Raw genomic sequence first — 19,732 nt, forward strand, 5'->3', positions numbered from 1 at the left:
TTGACATTTTTAATCAAAAAAGTTAATCAAAATAGAAACCACATATGCCAGAAATTTTACATACATAGGCTAAAAATAAACAAATTATTTTTTAAAGCGTTGCCACCTGTTCGAAATTATTAAATAAAATTTATTTATTGAAAGATAAACCACAAACTGCAACAATTTTAAATTTGTATAAAATAAACACATTTTTTACAGCGTTGCCAGCTGTCTACAATATACATTGASTTAAAAAATAACAAGACTTAAATATACCGCAAAGAGTTTCAATCAAAAACGGTTAAGAAAAATAAAATGTGCAATGAAATACTGAAAAGTTTGTGATAAATATGAAAAGTAAATTGTTTACATATGATTTTCATACCTTGATGAAACATTGAAACCATCTATTCGAAATTTATAACATTTTATCATAAAAAATATATTAATAAAGAAACACCATAAATTTATTTTAAATGAGTTTAAAATGAAAAATAAAGAAAGTAGTTAAAGGATAACTAAGAAAAATTTAATTAAAATACTGTATTGTATTTTTAATATCGTTTATTTCTTCTTCCCTTTGACCATTTCAATCCTTTTGCTGCCAACTAAATTTATATTAAAATAAACAAGGACATCAAGGCCTTCTACACCTTCCTTAATATTTACTTTAATCAGTCTTCTGTTGCCATCTACGCTGTTCTTAAAGCATTCATCTATATTTTACTGTTTCTTTAGCTTCCGCATTCATTACTGTTTATTGACAGAGTATAACACAATTCCTCTGCTAGCAACCGCAGCGTCTTCTCCTATCTCTTTAGCTTTGTTTTGCACTCAAAGTAATGTAAATGAGTTTCAGAAAATATGAAAATTTTTTCAGTATTTATGTGAATTCTTAATAATTTACATACCAACAGTGCGGTGGACTACAGATTGCTATTCTTTGTGGCGAAATGATTAAACTGAAGCTTTGTGTTTAACACATTGCAGAAATTGATAGTAATATCATTTGCATTTTTGTAATTTTCAGAAGTGGTAAAGTAATCATAAAGGTAAAGAAATACATTTTACCTTGATTTTGTAATTAAAATTTTGTGAAAATTTGAAAAAGGGCTGCCATATGATAATTATTCACACTTACAGAATAATTAATTTAAYTTTTTATCAAATCACATAAAAGACTTAAACACCTATATATGTTAGTTACTCCAGAGTTGCCACACTTTTTGCATATTTTCATTTCAAAGCCTACATTTTAGCGCTCAAATTGTGCTAATCATATTAAATATGAATTTAAAAATTTCTAAATTTGTTTTTAAAAATGGTTCGAAGTTGCCACATCCTTCAAATATTTTCACTTGTAGGTTTTGTTTTAGTTCTTAAATTATGCTGTTCATATTAAACATAAATTTGAAATTTTAAAACTTATTTCCCAAAGTTTTAACTGCACCAGTGCTGCCACATCTCTTAAATATTTTTATTAGAAATTTTTGTTCAGTTTTAAAATATTTTAGATTATTTTAAACGTATGTACGTGATAAATTTTTTTTAAGTATTTTTGAGACCCTGGATGGTACAGTGTTGCCACATATTTTASATAAATTTTTTTTTTGAATAAAAAGTTTTTATCTCTTAAATTGTGCTGACTAAACATAAACAAAAAAATCCAAATTTGTTTTAAAAAATGCTCCGCAGTGGCTACTCTCTCTTTCCGCAGTGGCTACTCGCTCTTTCAAATATTTTCACTTGAAAGTTTTTGTTTTAGTTCTTGAATTATGCTGTTCATATTAAATATAAATTTTAAACTTAAAATGTATATTCGAAAGTTTTGACTGCTCAAGTGCTGCCACATCTTTTAAATATTTTTATTTGAAATGTTTGTTAAGTTTTAAAAATTTATTGATTATAAATTCTCTAAACTGATAGACTTCTATATGCTACAGTGATGCCACTTAGTTTAAATCTTTTTTTCTTTTTTTTTTTTTGGATAAAAAGTTTTTAGTTAGTTTTCACATTAGGCTGATCATATGAAGTAYAAAACGCTAAATTTTTAAAATTATTTCCGACACTTTTGAAGACTATAGAGTTGCCAAATTTATTCAATAATTTACACATATTAGTGCTCAAATTGCGTAAGCCGTATTAAAAATATGTTATAAAAATTTTCAATTTATTCGCGACAATTTTGGAAGTTAGGAGTTGCCACATCATTTCTATATTTTAATTTCAAAACATTTACTTTAGTATATAAATACTGAGTTTATTTTTCAAATTTATAATATATTAAATTTATTTCAGTATTTTATTATGCTGTTCATATAAAATATATTTTCAAAATTCTCAAAATTTTATTACAAGTTTTATTAATTTATTTTCGAGATATATGGATGCTACAGAGTTGCCAAATGCTTCAAATATTTTATTTTGTAAAATTTTATTTAAATTTTGAATTACACTGTTTACACGAAATATGAATCACCTATTACTCAAATTGAGTTTGTAAAACTTGAGCTGCTAAAAAGTCATTATTATAATTATATTATTCAAAATCTTTCATATGTAAATATTTATTTTAATTTTCAACTGTTGCTCTCAAAGCTTACCTGTTTATCAATTTTCGCTTTCGTATGGTATATGCTGAGGGAACCCTGTAAAAAAAATTAATAAAAAATTGATTTTTATGTCATCAAAATCAAATCGTTTGTTTAAGTTATTTAAATCAGTATTTTTTCCACAAAACCTAGACCACTAAATACTGGTTTATATATTGCGTTAACAATTTCTCACTAACAATTAAATCCAATAAATTTCCAATAAATTCCATTAGCAATTACGTGCAGCTAATTGCAAATATAGTTTCTTTAAAATCAAATTAGTATATGCAGCGTCAAAAATGCAATAAACTTCACTTCATTCATGTGCAAATGAATAATCTAAATAATACATCACTCGAATCTATCAAAGAAGTTATCAAAACAGTGTGGCGCCTGCCGATCATACGCCGGCGGACAGTCTGCCTGGCACCAGCATCAACATGCAAGTACGTATGTGCGTGTGTCAGTGTGTAGTATAAGCATGTTTGTTGTTGATTTCAGCAGCAATAAATTGTGTCAAAAGATTCCACTTTTCATCAGCTCAATTATTATTTATTTTTGCTATTTGCATGTGTCCAAAATACAGTATAATCAAAATATGCTTATGGCAACAGCTACACATACATGTATGTTCATTTAACTACAGCCAATTTATTTTCAGCAATATTTAATTGCTCATGTATCCAATTCCTGGCTTTATATATGTTCATATACATATGTGTAAAGTTCCGTACACGCTCGCATGAATACAAATTGCTCGTTCACTACTCAAAAATCAAGATGTTGATGGAAAGTTTCAAGGAAATAGTCGTCACGTTTCGTACACTTTTTATGCAAATTTTCACAAAGCCATTTTTCTTGATATTTCTCAGCTGTGGAAGTTATCCTATCCGGTTAATATATATGTAAGTTCAAATGAAGACTGGTGTAAGAGTTTTGGTCATTGGAGCCAGACTCGTCGTCACTACGGACATGGTATCACACACGACCTTATTAAAGATATCGGGCTAAATTGGCAATGCGACCATATTAAGAAGATCCATATGGAACTAAACACAACGTTTTCATTTCACAGCAGAGAAGTGACATTAAGGAACAGGGATAGAACAAATTTCGCATTTTACTACTGACGAATCCACTGAATGGCTGGATAGACTTGATTTGGTTACCACCCGAGAGCGCAATCTAATGTTGACCAAAATGCAACCACACGGTTGGGCTCCCCTTTCAACTAACCTACTATAACTAATATATATAACCCAACCATATAAAAAGTCTCCGCCTTATATACCAGTGAAATACAAAAATGAGTTCAAAACGCTGCCAGCCAATTTTAAATAAACACAAACTAAATAGATGCAGAGCACACACAAGAGTGAAATGCCAAAAATGAATGATAGCAAAGCACAAATGCGAAAATTAGTAAATAAAGCTTTGATATTTATAAGAAATAAATAAACAGCGTCGCCAACTCAGCTGAGACTGTGGCTGAGTGGAAGTTATATTTCTTGGCGCATAAAGATAAATAAAAGTAGTTTTAGTTGTTGTTGTAGTTCCTGAAAATACTAAGTTTCACTTTGACAATTCACAAGATTGAATGTCGTAAATGTAATTAAAAAGCGCTCACTGAGAGAAGCGGTTTTAATAACTACAAAGGCAAATAAAGTAGGAGAGTAACAGTAATTGAAGGGTGGAATTGCTCGATTATTAAATGGAAATTTACTCGATTTCAAATTTAAATAGAGTAAGCGCTCAAGTCTACGATGAAACATATATGTGCCCGTAGTCTTTGGACAAAAAACTTATTCGAGTGCTTTGAGCAAATTTAATTTTTTTTTTTTTTACGAAAATTAAAGTTTCTCCAAAATCAGCTCGAAACACTACTTTGAAACTATCGATTTGTGGAAAATTGCTTGATAATTTTTTTTTTTTTTTTTTTTTTTTTTTAACCATTTACACTTTGCCACCACTGTAAAGATTTGCATATATTCTGCGCTAAATTTAATTTTTTTTTTATTTTTTTTATGTTGAATAAGCAACAATTTAAAGCAAAGTTCGCCAACCCGAAATCTGTTCTGCCATCGTAGGCAAAATTATATGGAAATCATGTAAATCAGCTTATATATTGATATGTATGTATATATAAGCATACAAATACAAATATATGCCTGAAATTAGGTTATGTTGCTATTTCGAAATCAGTGTGGTTGCGCAAAAGTCTGAAATGCAATATTATGTCAGAAATTTTGTTACTTATTTGTTTTTGTTATTATATAATATTTCATTTGTAGGTCTTCGCTTCTGCTTTCATTGTTCCAATTCCAATTGTGGCAAATTAAGAGTACATATCACTTTGAATCACAAAACAACTCATGAACTTAATTCTACACTGATGAGTGTGCGAAAGCTCAAAGGCTACTGTCAAAAAGGTCAGTTTGAAGAGTTTTGATAATTAAATTTGAGACTTTACCAAAATAAAATTAATAACTGAACTTTCAAAAAACCAAACATACATCAACAAGTAAGTAGAAGGGTCAGCGTTAAGAGCGTAGTATGGTTATTTGTATGGATAGATCTGCATATTGAATGTCATATAAGAAATATATAATTCCATAAAACTCCTTAACCTCTTTTTATGAAATTCACAATGCAATATATGTACTAGTATTAGGGTGCGCCAAAAAAATTTTTTTTTTCTTTAGATATGGCGAAAAATTTTTTAGTAATAACGAAAAAGTATATAAATATGTATATAGTATAATATATCTACATATATTAGGGTGAGTCAAAAAAAATTTATGTTTTTCTTTAAATATCGCGAAAATCGTCTTCTTTATTGACATAGACACCGCTTACGTGATTATAGACGAGTTTAAAACAACAAGTTTTTCCTTTTCGCTGTTTGGTGGTTAATGAGTGACTTATAGAGCTTTGATTTTGTTCGTCAAGGGGGACCTTTACTTCTCAACTGCCTACTCAGCCGAAATAACACCTGCTGGCAAAAAATATTCTGCGTTTGATTTCGATGTTGACGTTGTTGTTGGTGTTAATGCTGATTCTAAGATAAACGAAATTATCTACGACTTCGAAGTTTTGACTGACAATATTGACATCGGAGCCTAGCCGCGAGTGCGACTAACGTTTGTCTGATGACAGGACATATTTGGTCTCGACTTCGTTCACAAACAGACACATTTGCCTCGCTTCTTTGTCCAACCTAGAGAAAGCAATACTAATGCAATTGTTATGCCCAATGTTATCCATGTAATCGCCATACGCCATCGGTCGTACACTCTAACAATAGATTGTACTTTAACTATTCATCTCAGCAGCTCGAATGACTTTCTCCAGCAGCAAATTGAAGCAGTCACACGAAAGGGAGACGCCTTGTCGGAAACCACGTTTGGTATCAAACAGCTCGGAGAGGTCTTGCCCGATCCCTACGGAACTTTTGGTAACGCCGAACGTCAGTTTACTCAGCCGTATTAGCTTTGCGCGGATACCAAATCTTTAGCTTTAAAATTGACGGAGCGGTGGTGTGTGTCAAACTTCCTTTCACGGATCTTCTCCAAATTGCCACAATAGCCACACTGATGAGATCCAATTGACGGTGGGTATTTGGCGCTTTGTTATTCTTCAGGCGGATAATTGCTATTCGAAATTCTTCATGGTCGGGCATGCGGGTTTGCAGGCTGCAGAAGTGTTTTCTCCATAGCTTCAATATTATCTGAACATCAGCCACTAGAACACCACTTTGGGTCCAACAAGATTATGTTCCGTTCTTGAAACCTTCCATTTTCATCCTACCAGCTGTTCTTTCGACCTTACCTCTCTACGTAAATGGTCTCATTCAGTTTTTTTTGCAGGATTTTTTCTACAAGACTAGGTTTTTGTTTTCAAATAGTAGATACTGTGGGATTAGTTTTTATTTCCAATAGTAAGGAAAAATTAGAAAATGGCGAGCCTTTCTATTTATATAATTTTTATAGTTCATACCTGCAGACAATCTTTGGAGATAGATTTTTTGTTCTACCAACCATATTTTCTGCGTATAAAGTGAAAAAAGATCGATTTTTACTCACCCTAATATATAAAATAAAGTATTTATAAATATATAATAAATATCTATCAACGATATTGCATATTAAATGCATTTTTCGCAAATAGAAAATTATAAGTTGTCAATTTGTGTGCGTGTTTCTGGTAAATTCCAACCATTGTTTACATCCCTGAGGCAATAAAAATGGCCACAACAAAGGCTGTGTGCGCGCTAGAAAAAAGAAATACTCACGATTATATCGGATAGTGCAACGAGTGCAAAGGATGAGTGCCACCTTGCAAATATTTATAACTATATATTATATACACTTATATTTTATATTATATGTACATGTATATCTCATGCGATGCTAAGATCAGCCACTTCTTTCAGCGGCATACACATACAATACAAATAACGGCAATAAAAATGCCACGAGCAATAAAGGAACAATAGCCTAACAAATCACACAAAACATATACAAATATACTTCATACATATATGTATATCAGCATATACATGAATATGTGCTTATATGCGATGCAGTGGAATACTCAAAACGGTAAAGAAAACGACAGTCTACAATTACGAAGCACTGATTGAAATCGAACTGGTCTGAAAAAAAAATCAGAATCATTAATTTTTGTGAAAGTGCGTACAAGAAGAGAGCAGAGTTATCTCGAGTCAATGGGCTCAACGAATGGACCATCTGAAATCTCGCCATGGTCAACATTTCAGACAGATAGTCTTCAAATGATAATAATCTTTCGAATGCTAATAAATATTCCCCAATAAATTTGAAGTTTCTGAATTTTTCTTAAAATAAGTAGGAAATCTCGAAAGGATCACAAGATATTTTTATAAAGATTTCGTTTTCGGCCGCGCTGAGGCGTAAATTTTTCACAAAAACCATTTTTTTTAGAAGTCACCATTTTGTAGAAAAAATAAAATTTTGACTAATCGTTCGATCACTATCTATATTCATCTATCTATAAATCTCTTTGCTTTTCGAATTTCAGATAATTAATACGCTTTTATAATTTTAAGCAGCAAAGTCTTCCTCAAGGCAATACAGTTTTTTTCGTAGGTCCTCCTATAGATACTGATTTCAATGATATACAAAATTTTTCAAAATAAACCAACGTTTAGTAAAGTAGATTAAATTCTCTAAAATAAAATGATTTTTACAACTTTCTCACATGAAACAAATTAACGAATAGCTGAATGCTTTCCCTGCTGGGGTCACATATGTATATGAAAGTGCATATGTATTGGTAATGCAGCGCAATTTTCTAAAAATGGTTATACTGCATGTTTATGGTGAATTTCGGCTAAATTCACATTTTAATCATAAAATGTTGGCGCTGCAGTGTTTTTGTTGTTCCCTCGTTGTTATACACACTTGCTACATGCACACGCATTCCTTGGTTATTTGGCTAGGAAGTTTTTTTGTATGATTTTATGACTGCCAGAAATATTATACAATGCAAAAAAACGACGTGTGTGTGTGTGTGTGTGTATGTGTGCACGTAATAATAATGCCGTGTATGCCAGAAAATTAGTGGCGAGCAGAAACAGCCATCTGGGAAAATGTCCATGTTGCACACCGATTTTATAGGTGCGCTCATAGCGATGAAGAAGCGCGCACTGAGTGGTCGGCAGCATTAATGGATTTTCGCCTTGATAATACTCACGTAAATAATGTTGCAGTTTTTTTGACTCATTTTATAATTTTTTGTTGTTTGTTGTCTCCACACACGCAGCTTTTAAGTGGTTTTTGGAAAGATTGGCGCCCGTGTTTAACTTTTTTTTTGGCATTTTAGCGGTATTGTGGTGAAGAGCGCAAATACTCAGACAGACATGAGAGCTGGTATAAATCAAATAGACTGACATAATCAAATAGAATGGCAAGTGGTTACAGCACTCTTGTGAGTTAGCCACATATTCCTTTGTGATTGGTTTCATTGTATAGCTTCATTCTGGCTTGCACGTGTAAGTATTTTGTTAAGAGAGCAGGGAAACTGGAGACTCGAAGATGGCAGAGATGTTATAACATTTGATTTTTTTAATATGTACCTGTATCTTATATAATGCACCGATATTCTACAAACTATAATGAAATAATTTGGAAAAAAATTAACTTCAGCCTAAATGTAGGCAATACATTAATATTGTTATGCAAAATTTAATGAAAAACTGCCTACATTTAGGGTTATGATATTTTTTGGTATACCTTAATTAAGGTTAAGTTAGTCTGGTAGGCTTATGAGCCATGTGAAGTTTCAGTTTTGGTCCCTTGCATTACCAGAGGGTCGTTATGTAGTGCTTGAGTAATAGACATGCTTCAGAGTGCCAACACTTGACGCAACTCTCAGAAGGTTCTGCGACCTCTCTAACAATACCGCTTCCAGTTACTGATACCGCCTGGCTACCAAATGTTTGAAGCGCTGCCTTGCTACTACTGAACAGGTTCACAAGAGATTCTTTATTGTTTTTCCTGGTGACTTGCTCCTGACGTTTCCTCATTCAGCTCGATCTCTCAGCTCCAAACTGGAGACGTGTGCCGACATTATGGTGTGAGCAGTGAGTTATTCGATCAGGTACCAGCAGTACGTTACTTTTATGAGTAAACAGGAACTTTGTATATTTCTGAGCTACCGTTATGCAATTGACTTTTGCAGTTTAGATCCTGGTAGATCGCTCCAATGTTTTTTGACCTACCTTGCCATGCTTTTGTCCAGATCGTTGCAAAAGCATGGCATGGATTTATTATTTATCACGTTTTCTGATGATAGCCGTACATTACTCGTGGCACTCTCGTAAGCTGGCACCCAGTAAATGTGAACCGTGTTACCCTGCTTTTCAAGATACTTCTGGCCGATATGCGAAACGAGGTTACGTCTTGATTGCTACTTGGCTTTCTAAAATATGTAGAATTTAACTCTAGAGTTCTCTAATGGTCCATTAGAGATCAGCTCCATGGATTTCCTAATACCAAATGCCGCATATGTCACCACACTAATTTGGTTTCCCCGACGATTTATATGTAAATTATTTTGGCCACAGTAGTCGTTGATTTTGCGCCTTAGCCCTTGAAATCTAATGCCGAATCACTTTTGCCAACAGGTGCTACTAGGAACTGAGTAGATAATTGAAAGAAAAAGTCCTCCTCCGATGAACAAAGCCCAAACTCTACAGGTCCCTCATCATTCCCGTCCTGGTCTATGGTGCGGAGGCATCATCTGATGGGTCTGCTTTGAGAATGTTCGAGTTTTGCGAAAGACTTATAAAAAATTAAATAATTAAAAAGTCGATAGAATAAATTTCCAACAATTATATTTCGAACTCAGGCATTATTCAGGTACATTCCTCATTAACAACATTAAAAACAATAAACAATCAACGGCGGTGGATTCATCTAGAAACGGCGTCTGTAGACAACACGACGAACGGTCTTGTAACGGTAACCGTCTTGACCAACAGAGGATGATGGAGGAATATAGGTGTTTTGTGGTGGAGCAATTGGCTGCGAGAGCACCGCCTCCTGAACTGGTGCCGGTGGGATGTAGGTGTTTTGTGGTGGCGCAATTGGCTGCGAGAGCACCGCCTCCTGAACTGGTGCCGGTGGAATGTATGTGTTTTGTGGTGGCGCAATTGGTTCGGAGAGAACAGCTTCCTGCACGGGTGCGGCGGGTGGAATGTAAGTGTTCTGTGGTGCTGGAGGAGGGATATAAGTGTTTTGTGGTGCAATCGGTTCCGATTTCACGGCCTCATGAACGGGAGCTGGGTAATTGTAGCCACCACCACCGAGATGTGAGACATCGGCAGCTGCGACAGCCAGCAAGGCGAAGAAGGCGGCAACGAAGAATTTCTGCATAAACGAAATGGAATAGATTTGATTAGTGTGTAACACAAAAGGAGGCACTATTTGAGTCGTAAGACACGAAGCCCAAGTTGTTGTTGATTTTTAAGCATATGGTATATATTTTTAAATATTAGATAAATGAAGTTTGCTATTTTTAGCTGTTAATTTTATTTTTATTTTTTTTATTTATTTATTTATTTTTTTTTTTTTTTTTTCTCTCTTTACGTTTGCTTTGTTTGCATTTATTGACAATTTGTTTTACTGTTTGTTTACGCACCATATTTTTTGTTTGTTGATTGCTTGAGCAGTTTACACCACAACGGTCAAAGTTTGATAATATCTAAGTCGGCTATTGAACACGTATTTATACCCGTTAGATTTTTGAGTTTTGTCGCAGCTAAAGGTCACCGTATACAGTTGCTCCGCACCTAAGTGCTGCAGCGCTTCATTGACCGAGGGCTCACCGCCACACTTCACACGGAAGTTGACCTGCAAGAATCCGAGCCGTTAAAGGTATGTTGTATTTTTCCATTACATTACATTATCTTCATGCCGTATCTGAATAATTTACATATATTATAACCTGTACCAATGCGCTTTGCCATTGCAGTATTTTGGTTTACAACAAAATAAAGAATTCTGAGCTATACTATATTTTTAATTTTACATAATTGAAGAAGAAGCAGTGGACCTTCAAAATATTTACAAATTTCCAAAAATACAAGAAAATAAATATTACTGCCGAATAAAATGATAAATGGAATCAGTTGTACACACGTATTTAGTTTGTATTATAGATGAGAGATTTTTTTTTTTTAAGTCTTGACTCGTTAACTAACAAAGATAGCAGAAGGTCTCAACATCTCTGATAGATTGACCTAGCACATTTCAGTTAGTGTTCTGGCTATGAATTTGGGTATTATCTGGTTAAAGTTTTGGGTAAACTCTGAGACGTCTGCTCTGAAGCTTGTAACAAAACCGATGTCATCAAATGATGTCGAAACAGACCAACAATCTAACAAATGGCTATCGAAAAATTATCCGAAACTGAAACAAAAAACAAATTCTCTTAAGGCACTGAAGTTTATACTAGCCGAGTCTTATAATAAGTGTGTGGTGTATTAAAATACGTAAAAATATCGTTTTTTGTCAATCCGGGTCAAATTTGATCATTGGTTAACATTTCTCACAAAACATAGGCGATACATTGTGTGTCAGTCCGGGTGAAATAAAAACAAGTTCCTAGTCAAATTTGATCAATTGTTAATTTTTCTCACAAAGCATCGGCGATAAATTCTTTGTCAGTCCGGGTCAAATTTGATCAGTTGTTAATTTTTCTCACAAAGCATCGGCAAGATCCATAGACTAACGAAAACAGCTCCACGAATTGGTTATTTTATGGCTTAATGTAGATTTTTTAAACTAAGCAGATTGTCTCGAGAACATTCTGTAATTATATTTATTTTGTAAACCACGATGGCGCTTGTTCCATTATTATATTTTATTATAATTTCAACGGTCTAATTGGTCCTTTAGCTGAATTGTTTATATGAAATCCGATAAGCGATAAAGCAGCGAAAACAACTTTTGACAAAAATATCGAACTCTAAAACCAAACATTATTAAGAGCATGTGCTTTCTCTCCAGTTCAAATGCAATGAAATTAATCTCAGAGTTATCGTGGTAAAAAGAATATTTCATTATGATTCGGTATCTAGTACTCGCTCCATAAATCAATACGAGAATCATCAAAGTATCCTAAGCCGAAGCTACAAATTAATGTCTAGAAAATTTTTTATCAATATAATTTTTTAAAAGTATAATCTTTTGGAAGCAACACAATATTCTGTGTATTCCAGGTTCTGATCGATTTATCTCAAATATAGAAGGAAGCCTTGTGTCAATATTTCTGCCCCTATTATGCCGATTTCAGGCATTATGGACATACAATCCAAAGTAATGAATATTTTCTGCACCAAACGAGCTCAAACCTATTTCAATAATTTTGTGAGAGCTGTGTGTATAGGATATTTTAGAACCATACTTAATCTTCTCTAGTTTTAAAAACTTGGAAAAATATTTTTAGGCTCATACTTAATTTGATATAAAGTTTGAAAACTTCGATAACGAAATATTGCTGCTAATTTTCCTTTGATTAGTCATCTAGAGTTTAAGCCATTACACTTTTGAAGTATCAATGGTCTGTGTATATAAGCGATCTCTACTCATTCAACACCTAAGGCTCATATCGTAAGCTTTTTCGACACTTCTTGAAACTACAACTTATTATACACGAACTGAATGTGATTCTACAACAGAATTTGGCTTGGGCGACAAAAAGCTGGCACACAAACAATACTTAACTTATAGAAATAATAATATTGAATTAACTACACTACACTACACTATATACACTATATATCCAGAAAAGTTTGAGAACGGAAAAGGTTTATAATGAAAAGGAACAATATTTTAATAGATCATAAATCAGCTTAAATATCTTCAATGAAACGGCAAATATCGATTTGAAAATCGATAAATTAAAATTATCGATTATTATTTGAAAATATTTCTATATTTTCAAGTTCACTTTTAATATATGCGAACACTTACAACATCACCAGCAAAATGTATGCTGATCTACACATATCTGCCACTAAATTTTTATAGTTAAAGCAAGGAGTATAAATATAAATACAAATAAATACATATAGATATAAATATATTTAGGAATAATCAAACACGTGTTATGCTAATAAATGTCAGCCAGTTTCTTATTTATACAAATTTATTTAATTCAAAGGTGAACTAAGTTAATTAGTGCAGAAGCGAATATAGTATTTAATAATATTGGTCTGATAAAATATCATGCGAACAAATTAAGATAACAACTACTACAGTTGGTTAAATATATGTATAATTATATAACGAAATATATTATTTAAATATTGCATGCTACTAAATTATAACAAGTGCTGGAAAATTATTAAATGTCATGCGAGATTTTTTTCCATCTTTGAAGGTAAGCAAGAGGCGCGAAACGCTTTAACGAATAATTAAAAGACATATATGTATATAATTGGCTTTTAGTTGGTATATGTAATGGACTTGAATGATTAAAAGACATGAACGGCACATTTTTGTTGACTACCGTGGCGCAAGAGGCTTCAAATATGTGAAAAAAAAATTAAAATTCATAAAGTGTTAATAATTTTAATAAACACGGGAAGTTTATATTATTTTTGTGGTTGTCTCAAAACTAAATATTAAAATTAATTAAAATTAAAACTAAATTAAAATTTAATTCCCACGCTATAATTATCTAAACTACATAGATCAAATTGCAGTACATTAGAACGAAACATTGGATATGCTATAAAATATATACATATACATGTAATTGATAAGCATGACGAGGTCAGTCGGTTCAAGTGTGTCCATCAAAATACATATACCCGATCTCAACCCTCAGTTTTTGCCATCTGACCGTCTACATATACGCAAACTAGGCCCACAGTCTTTGAGATATCGATTTGAATATTTGCACATCTTTTTTTTCTCATCAAGAGAAAGGGTTTTTGTCAGAACCGGCGATATCGGTACCCTATAGCATATAGCTGCCATAATAATCTGATTATCAAACTCACCTATTGTTTGGAAAGCTTTTTCGTTCGACGAGATATCTTCAAGAAATTCAGTATGGCTTACACTCTAAAGCAATAATGCAATTTCCACACAAGTTGTTCAGATTGGATCACTATATCATATGGATGCCATACAAATTGACCAATAAAAATCAAGATTGAGATTTTTTACACACATTATACTAAAATAATGCACCAGCGAAGGGTATTATAGTTTCGTTGAAGCCGAAATATCGTTTATGCGTGCTTAAAATTTTGTTTGTTTTTAATAAAAATGTACATGTAATGTAAAAAATACATTAAAAAAGTAAACGAAAAAAAAATTATTATTTTTATATAAGCTATCATAAAAACAAAAAAATACAAATATGAAAGAAAAATAAATTCTCTTTCCATTCTAACAAAACGTTAAAAAGGTGTACTCAATTTACGGCACACCCTAATATGCCGCACAAGTTCAATGAAACCAATACTAAAAGTCCGATGCGAAGAAAATTGTAAAAGACAAACAAACTAACAAACCGAAAGAGCAACAGCTGTCATAAATGAAGCAACCGATAAGTAAACATTGACAACAACAACAACAAAAATCAACAACAACAGCAAGAAGCAGGCACAGGCCTCTAAGCAAGCTGCAAAGCAGTAACCGACCACAACATATAAAGTCAAACAGTCAAAAGCCCAAAAAGAAAAAAAAAACAGCAACAACACATTATAGCACCCATGGGGAAACAACAAAATGTTTTAAGTGCAAGCACACTAAAAAAAAAAAAAAATATTTTTCTTTACCTTAAACGGCTGATGACCGCACAAATATTGAGTTAACCAAAGCAAGAAACCACAAGACCAACAATAAAACCAATAAGAAAACTAATAAAAGCAATAGCTACAGCAATAACAACAACAACCAAAGCGAGCGAGCAAAACGAAAATCCAACACTAATGATCTAATCTGCATAAAAAAGTTGCCGGGCAGAGCGCCATGAATTTTCAGCTGAGGGCTACTAGACACCAACAACAACAACGAGGCGGCGTAAAGAACACCAAAATCGCTCACACCAACAGCTGAGCTGAAGATGCCGTTCAACCAATGCACGTCAGTCCGCATTTGTTGCCCTTGCGTGTCGACTACGTTGCAGACAGCTGCTGCTGTTGTTGTTGTTGGCCGTCTTCAATATTTGTTATTATTACGAATATTTCGTATTTATGTACACAGTAATATTTGCTATTTGTATTGGTTGCAGTGCTAATGTCCGTCGATTTGCTGGTGGCAACGAAGCGGCGCGCCACACTAATATCCACACGAGTGCGAGTAAATACGTGTGAAGTTTCGTAGGACCAACGCCAGCGTCAGCGATTAGCCATTAGGTAAGGTGTATTGCGGCGCCCGTTAATTGGTCTTGCCTGGGGGCGAATACCGTGGATGAACTCGGAATGGTCGTAAAAAAAAGGTAATGAATAGGCAAATATTAAAATTAGTAGTATTTTCAGAATCACCAAAAGAAACAAAAAACAAAAAAAAAACATAAAGCTTGAAGTTATTACGACAACGCACAATGACCATCAGCAGGCGTCAACTTGTTGAACAACACCTGCACCGACACCACCACCGATGAAGTTGTACCATATAATATAATATAAACATAAGACAAATTCAAATACAACAAAGCGTTGAACCAAGTTGAGCTAGTCAAACTAGTTAGATAGACACTAGTTGCTAACTACTCCTAAAAGCATTGTTTAACAAAAACTTGGCAGTAATAAAGTTAATACTCGTATATAGGTAGAAATAGTAGACTCGTATATAGGTAGAAAGCGAGGGAAGGTTTCAAAGCAATATAAATTGCCTCAGAAGTGTTGATGATATATATAAGCAGAAATATCCGAAAATCTCCCAAAACAATTCTCGAAATTACCTGTGTTCATCAAAGTAATTATGTAAAAATGCAAATATTGCGGATCAACCTCCTTTTCTGATCGCTATTTTTAGTTATTTAAAGGAAAACAAGCTTAAACCTTTCATTAGCCCCTTTTTTGAAAATGAATTTCGATTAATAATTAACTTCAAAAATACTGCCTGAGTTGTTGAGATACTCTAAAGATTTCTTTATTCAGTTAGCAAGAGAATTCAAGACGCTATTTTACAGAGTGAAACAGCGGTCTTTAAATAAAAATATCTATAACAAAGTTTGGTCTCATTATGAGTAGCACTAGAGCTTCTCTATGATTCACTACGAATGGTTGCTTCATAAGAGAGTCACTTATCTTGAGACCCAGCATTCATTATTTGGATAATATACGACCAAATAGAACACGTACAGCACGCATTGAAGAAAATATAGCAGCCGGAGCTGAGAGTGCACATGCAGACCGTGGAGAGTCGAGCCGGCGTACAAAATACAGCTTGCGCAAGAAGTGAAGCCGCTCGACCTTCCGACATTTTCGGTTCAAATTTTGTTCAGCACGTATGAGGGCCATTTCTGGCTCAATGGGTATATAAGCAAGTAAAATTTCCGCATTTGGCATTGGAAGCAACCTGAAGTGATGTAAAAGCAGCCACTTCATCTCGAAAAAAAAAAAAAACAGTTTGGTGTGGTTTGTAGTGGAAACATCGGTGAATATTTCTTCAAAAACCATGCTGGTGAGAACGTAACCGTCAATGGCGACCATTATCGTACAATGAAATTGAAGCTTTTGATTTCGGCGACATTTTGATTTCAACTAGACGGTGTATTTTTTGAAAAATCAATTCGGTGAGCAGATAATTTCACGTTTCACCAAGATCGTGTGATATAACACCGCTAGGCGTCTTGGGGGAACCTATGGGAATATGCAAAGTCTAAAGCCTATGCGGACAATCCCGCTTCGAATCAGATCTTGGAGCAAAACATCGCACATTTCATTCGCCAGTTACTAGTCGAAAAGTTCGAACGAGTCATCGAAAATTGGATGCGAACAGACCATTTGAGACGTAGCTGGGGCCAATATTTGAAAGAGATCTCTTCAAAAATAAATAGCTATTCCGAAGGATAATAAACATTCTCCATTAAATTTGAAATTTCTGTGTTTTTTATTTAAAAAAGTAAGGAATTTCGAAATGGATCACAATTTATAAATTACATAAAGATATTTGCTCTTTCTTTCTGTATACTAATACTGCAAGGTTTAGTAGAAAGATTAATGATGTTATTTGTACTACAAAACCGATTCTTATTTTCGCATAGTCTCCTTACAACGATTACAACGACCTCTCGAGTAGTCAATAAAATAGGCTTATAGAACAAATTCGGTAGATATCTCAAGACAATAGAAGGTAACAACAAATTTTGCATAGTTAAAATAATACTATTTACGAATTTTTCAACAACTATTCTCTCAATCCATACTATAAAGAGGATGCACAAGAACTCCCTACCCAAATGCCCGGAACATAACTATCGATGCGTATGGTCAAACATTGTACTACTGAAACATATTTCCTCTTTCACTAGCCAAAGCTGGTCATTTTTAGACGATTGTTTCCTTGAGCCGGTACAACTGTTGACAGCACAGGTCCGATTCAAGTGTTTAGCATTATGAGTACGGCTTATAGTAGATGATTACTTGCTAATCCTGTCTTATACATAGCAAAACTTTCTTGACTGTCACTCCTTGCTAGTTCGACCACGACCGTTTTCGCTTGATGTTGCCGTAGAAATAAGTAACCCGCTTCTAATCAACAGCAACCATCCGTTTCAGAATGGATCGATTTTTTGCCGATTCGCAGATGGAAATTCCGTCTATGAAGTTATTTCTCATTAACTTGTGTGGAATCTATTCATTGAGCTTCTTCAGCTACAACTAAAGTTTCCACATGGTAAGCTGTTGCCAAATTCAAAGATTTCCATTATTTTATCGACCTTTTCTCCGATTGATCTTAAAGAGTTCATTCATTACCAATTTTACAATAAATTTCGGTATTCTAAACAGTTATTTTTTTAAAGTCGAAATAATACTTCATCAGTTCATTTGACAGTTTGTACATTATTGGTCGTGAATATGGAATGTATAGGCTCGTTATAGTATCGACTTCACTGAAACTGCACCAATTCGTCTGTGTTGTGTTTCTGCTGGGTTCTTTAGGTAGATCTCAATGGCTTTGTGAATTCGCAATAAGCTTTTTATTAGTAACATCACATTTTAGATATTCAGAATTGTTATAGTGAGTAGAAGCTAGTGATGAGTTTTAAGTTTTTTTTTATTACTTTTTTAAAATATGTATATAGCGAAATGACATTGTATGTAAGACGAGTTCCTACTACAGTACAGCGGACTGCGCCGTTTTTTGCCAACAAAAGATTTATGATTTTTAATATATTTACAAAGCTTATGTTATTAGTAGCAGGGCACACTAGAATCTAGAATCATAAAAGTTGTAACATAACAGTAAGGCATTAATAACTAAATTCTTAAACAAGTTTGCCAAGACAAAACGACGAAAGAAATCCGTAGTATATACTTAGACATGTGTTTATACATATATATGTATATATATATCAGTCATAGTGCGAATCGATAATTAAAGCATAGAATATAAACATACAATTTTTTCCATTTAACTGTAAACATCAAAACAATTTAGAATCGCCTTTATGGGGTAATTTCGCTAAGTCGTTTTTGAGCATCTGCTTTCCGCATTTTTTTGGTTCTTAGCTATTTTCCGTAGTAAGAACAAAACAAAAAAGTCAAATACAGCAATGATTTTGCCAAATGAGAAATGCTACTTCCGCATTTTATGCAAATGACTATGGGCGTCTTACTGTGACTAATAATCGAAATTGGCGCCTAAGTGAATTTACGCAACGGATGTTTCTTTGGTATAAATAAGCGCGGGCGAAACTAATTGGACGTAATCCAAGTCCTACGTTAGTGCTGCGAACAATTCAAGAAACCAGCAAAATGGTGAGATGTGAAACATTTTTTGTTTGGAAGAGGAGAAAATTGTAAAAAAAATTTAAATAAGTTTTGAAGGAAAAGAAAAGTGATTGAAACATAAATTAAAAAAAAAAAATAATGTAATGAGTATAAAAAAATTAACAAAGAAATATATAAAATATTACACTAAATGTTGTTTGTAAAATTCATAATAAAAATAAATGGTTTCACAAATAGTTTCTATTAAAAACAAAAAAATTAAAAAAAAACACATTAATAAATGGTATTTTATATGCGATATTATGGTACATACTTACATACTTCCAAAAAGAAAAATAAAATCAAAACATTAGAATTAAGAACAAATAACATTGAAGAACAAAATTATTTCAAAAGCAATTTCATATGCCTTCAAAACATAAATATTTTGTTTACATAAATAATAAAAAAAATTGTCCTTCCCGCAGAAACTCTTCGTTGCCGCCACTTTTGCCTTGTTGGCTTTTGCCGCTGCTGATGTCTCTCACCTTGGCAGTGGTTACAATTATCCTGCGCCTGTGCACGAGGCTGTGCGCTCGCAGCCGATTGCGCCAGCTCAGGGCTACAGCTACTCAGCTCCCGCGCCAATTCATGAAGCTGTTAAATCTCAACCGATTGTTCCACAGAACACTTACATCCCACCCGCAGCACCGGC

At 33.5% G+C, this 19,732-nt stretch overlaps 2 protein-coding genes across 2 annotated transcripts in view; one reads left to right on the forward strand and one right to left on the reverse strand.

The window, feature by feature from the left end:
* Nucleotides 1–9,934: 9,934 nt before the first annotated feature.
* Nucleotides 9,935–10,795, reverse strand: LOC108976918 (merozoite surface protein CMZ-8-like). Its single transcript, XM_018946347.1, has 2 exons — nucleotides 10,758–10,795; nucleotides 9,935–10,486 (listed from the first exon to the last, which is right to left on the reverse strand). The coding sequence occupies exons 1-2, from the start codon at nucleotides 10,758–10,760 to the stop codon at nucleotides 10,034–10,036; spliced, it is 456 nt and encodes a 151-aa protein (XP_018801892.1). The 5' UTR covers nucleotides 10,761–10,795; the 3' UTR covers nucleotides 9,935–10,033.
* An 8,234-nt stretch (nucleotides 10,796–19,029) lies between these two features.
* Nucleotides 19,030–19,732, forward strand: part of LOC108976917 (translation initiation factor IF-2-like) — a 1,307-nt gene continuing 604 nt past the window's right edge. Inside the window, exons 1-2 of the mRNA XM_018946346.1 lie at nucleotides 19,030–19,065; nucleotides 19,506–19,732. Of these exons, the coding sequence (XP_018801891.1) occupies nucleotides 19,063–19,065; nucleotides 19,506–19,732 (230 nt within the window). The 5' untranslated portion in view covers nucleotides 19,030–19,062. The remainder of the gene's footprint in view (nucleotides 19,066–19,505) is intronic.

Source organism: Bactrocera latifrons, unplaced genomic scaffold, assembly GCF_001853355.1.
Source record: "Bactrocera latifrons isolate USDA-ARS-PBARC rearing strain unplaced genomic scaffold, ASM185335v1 scaffold_81, whole genome shotgun sequence".
NCBI lineage: Eukaryota > Metazoa > Arthropoda > Insecta > Diptera > Tephritidae > Bactrocera > Bactrocera latifrons.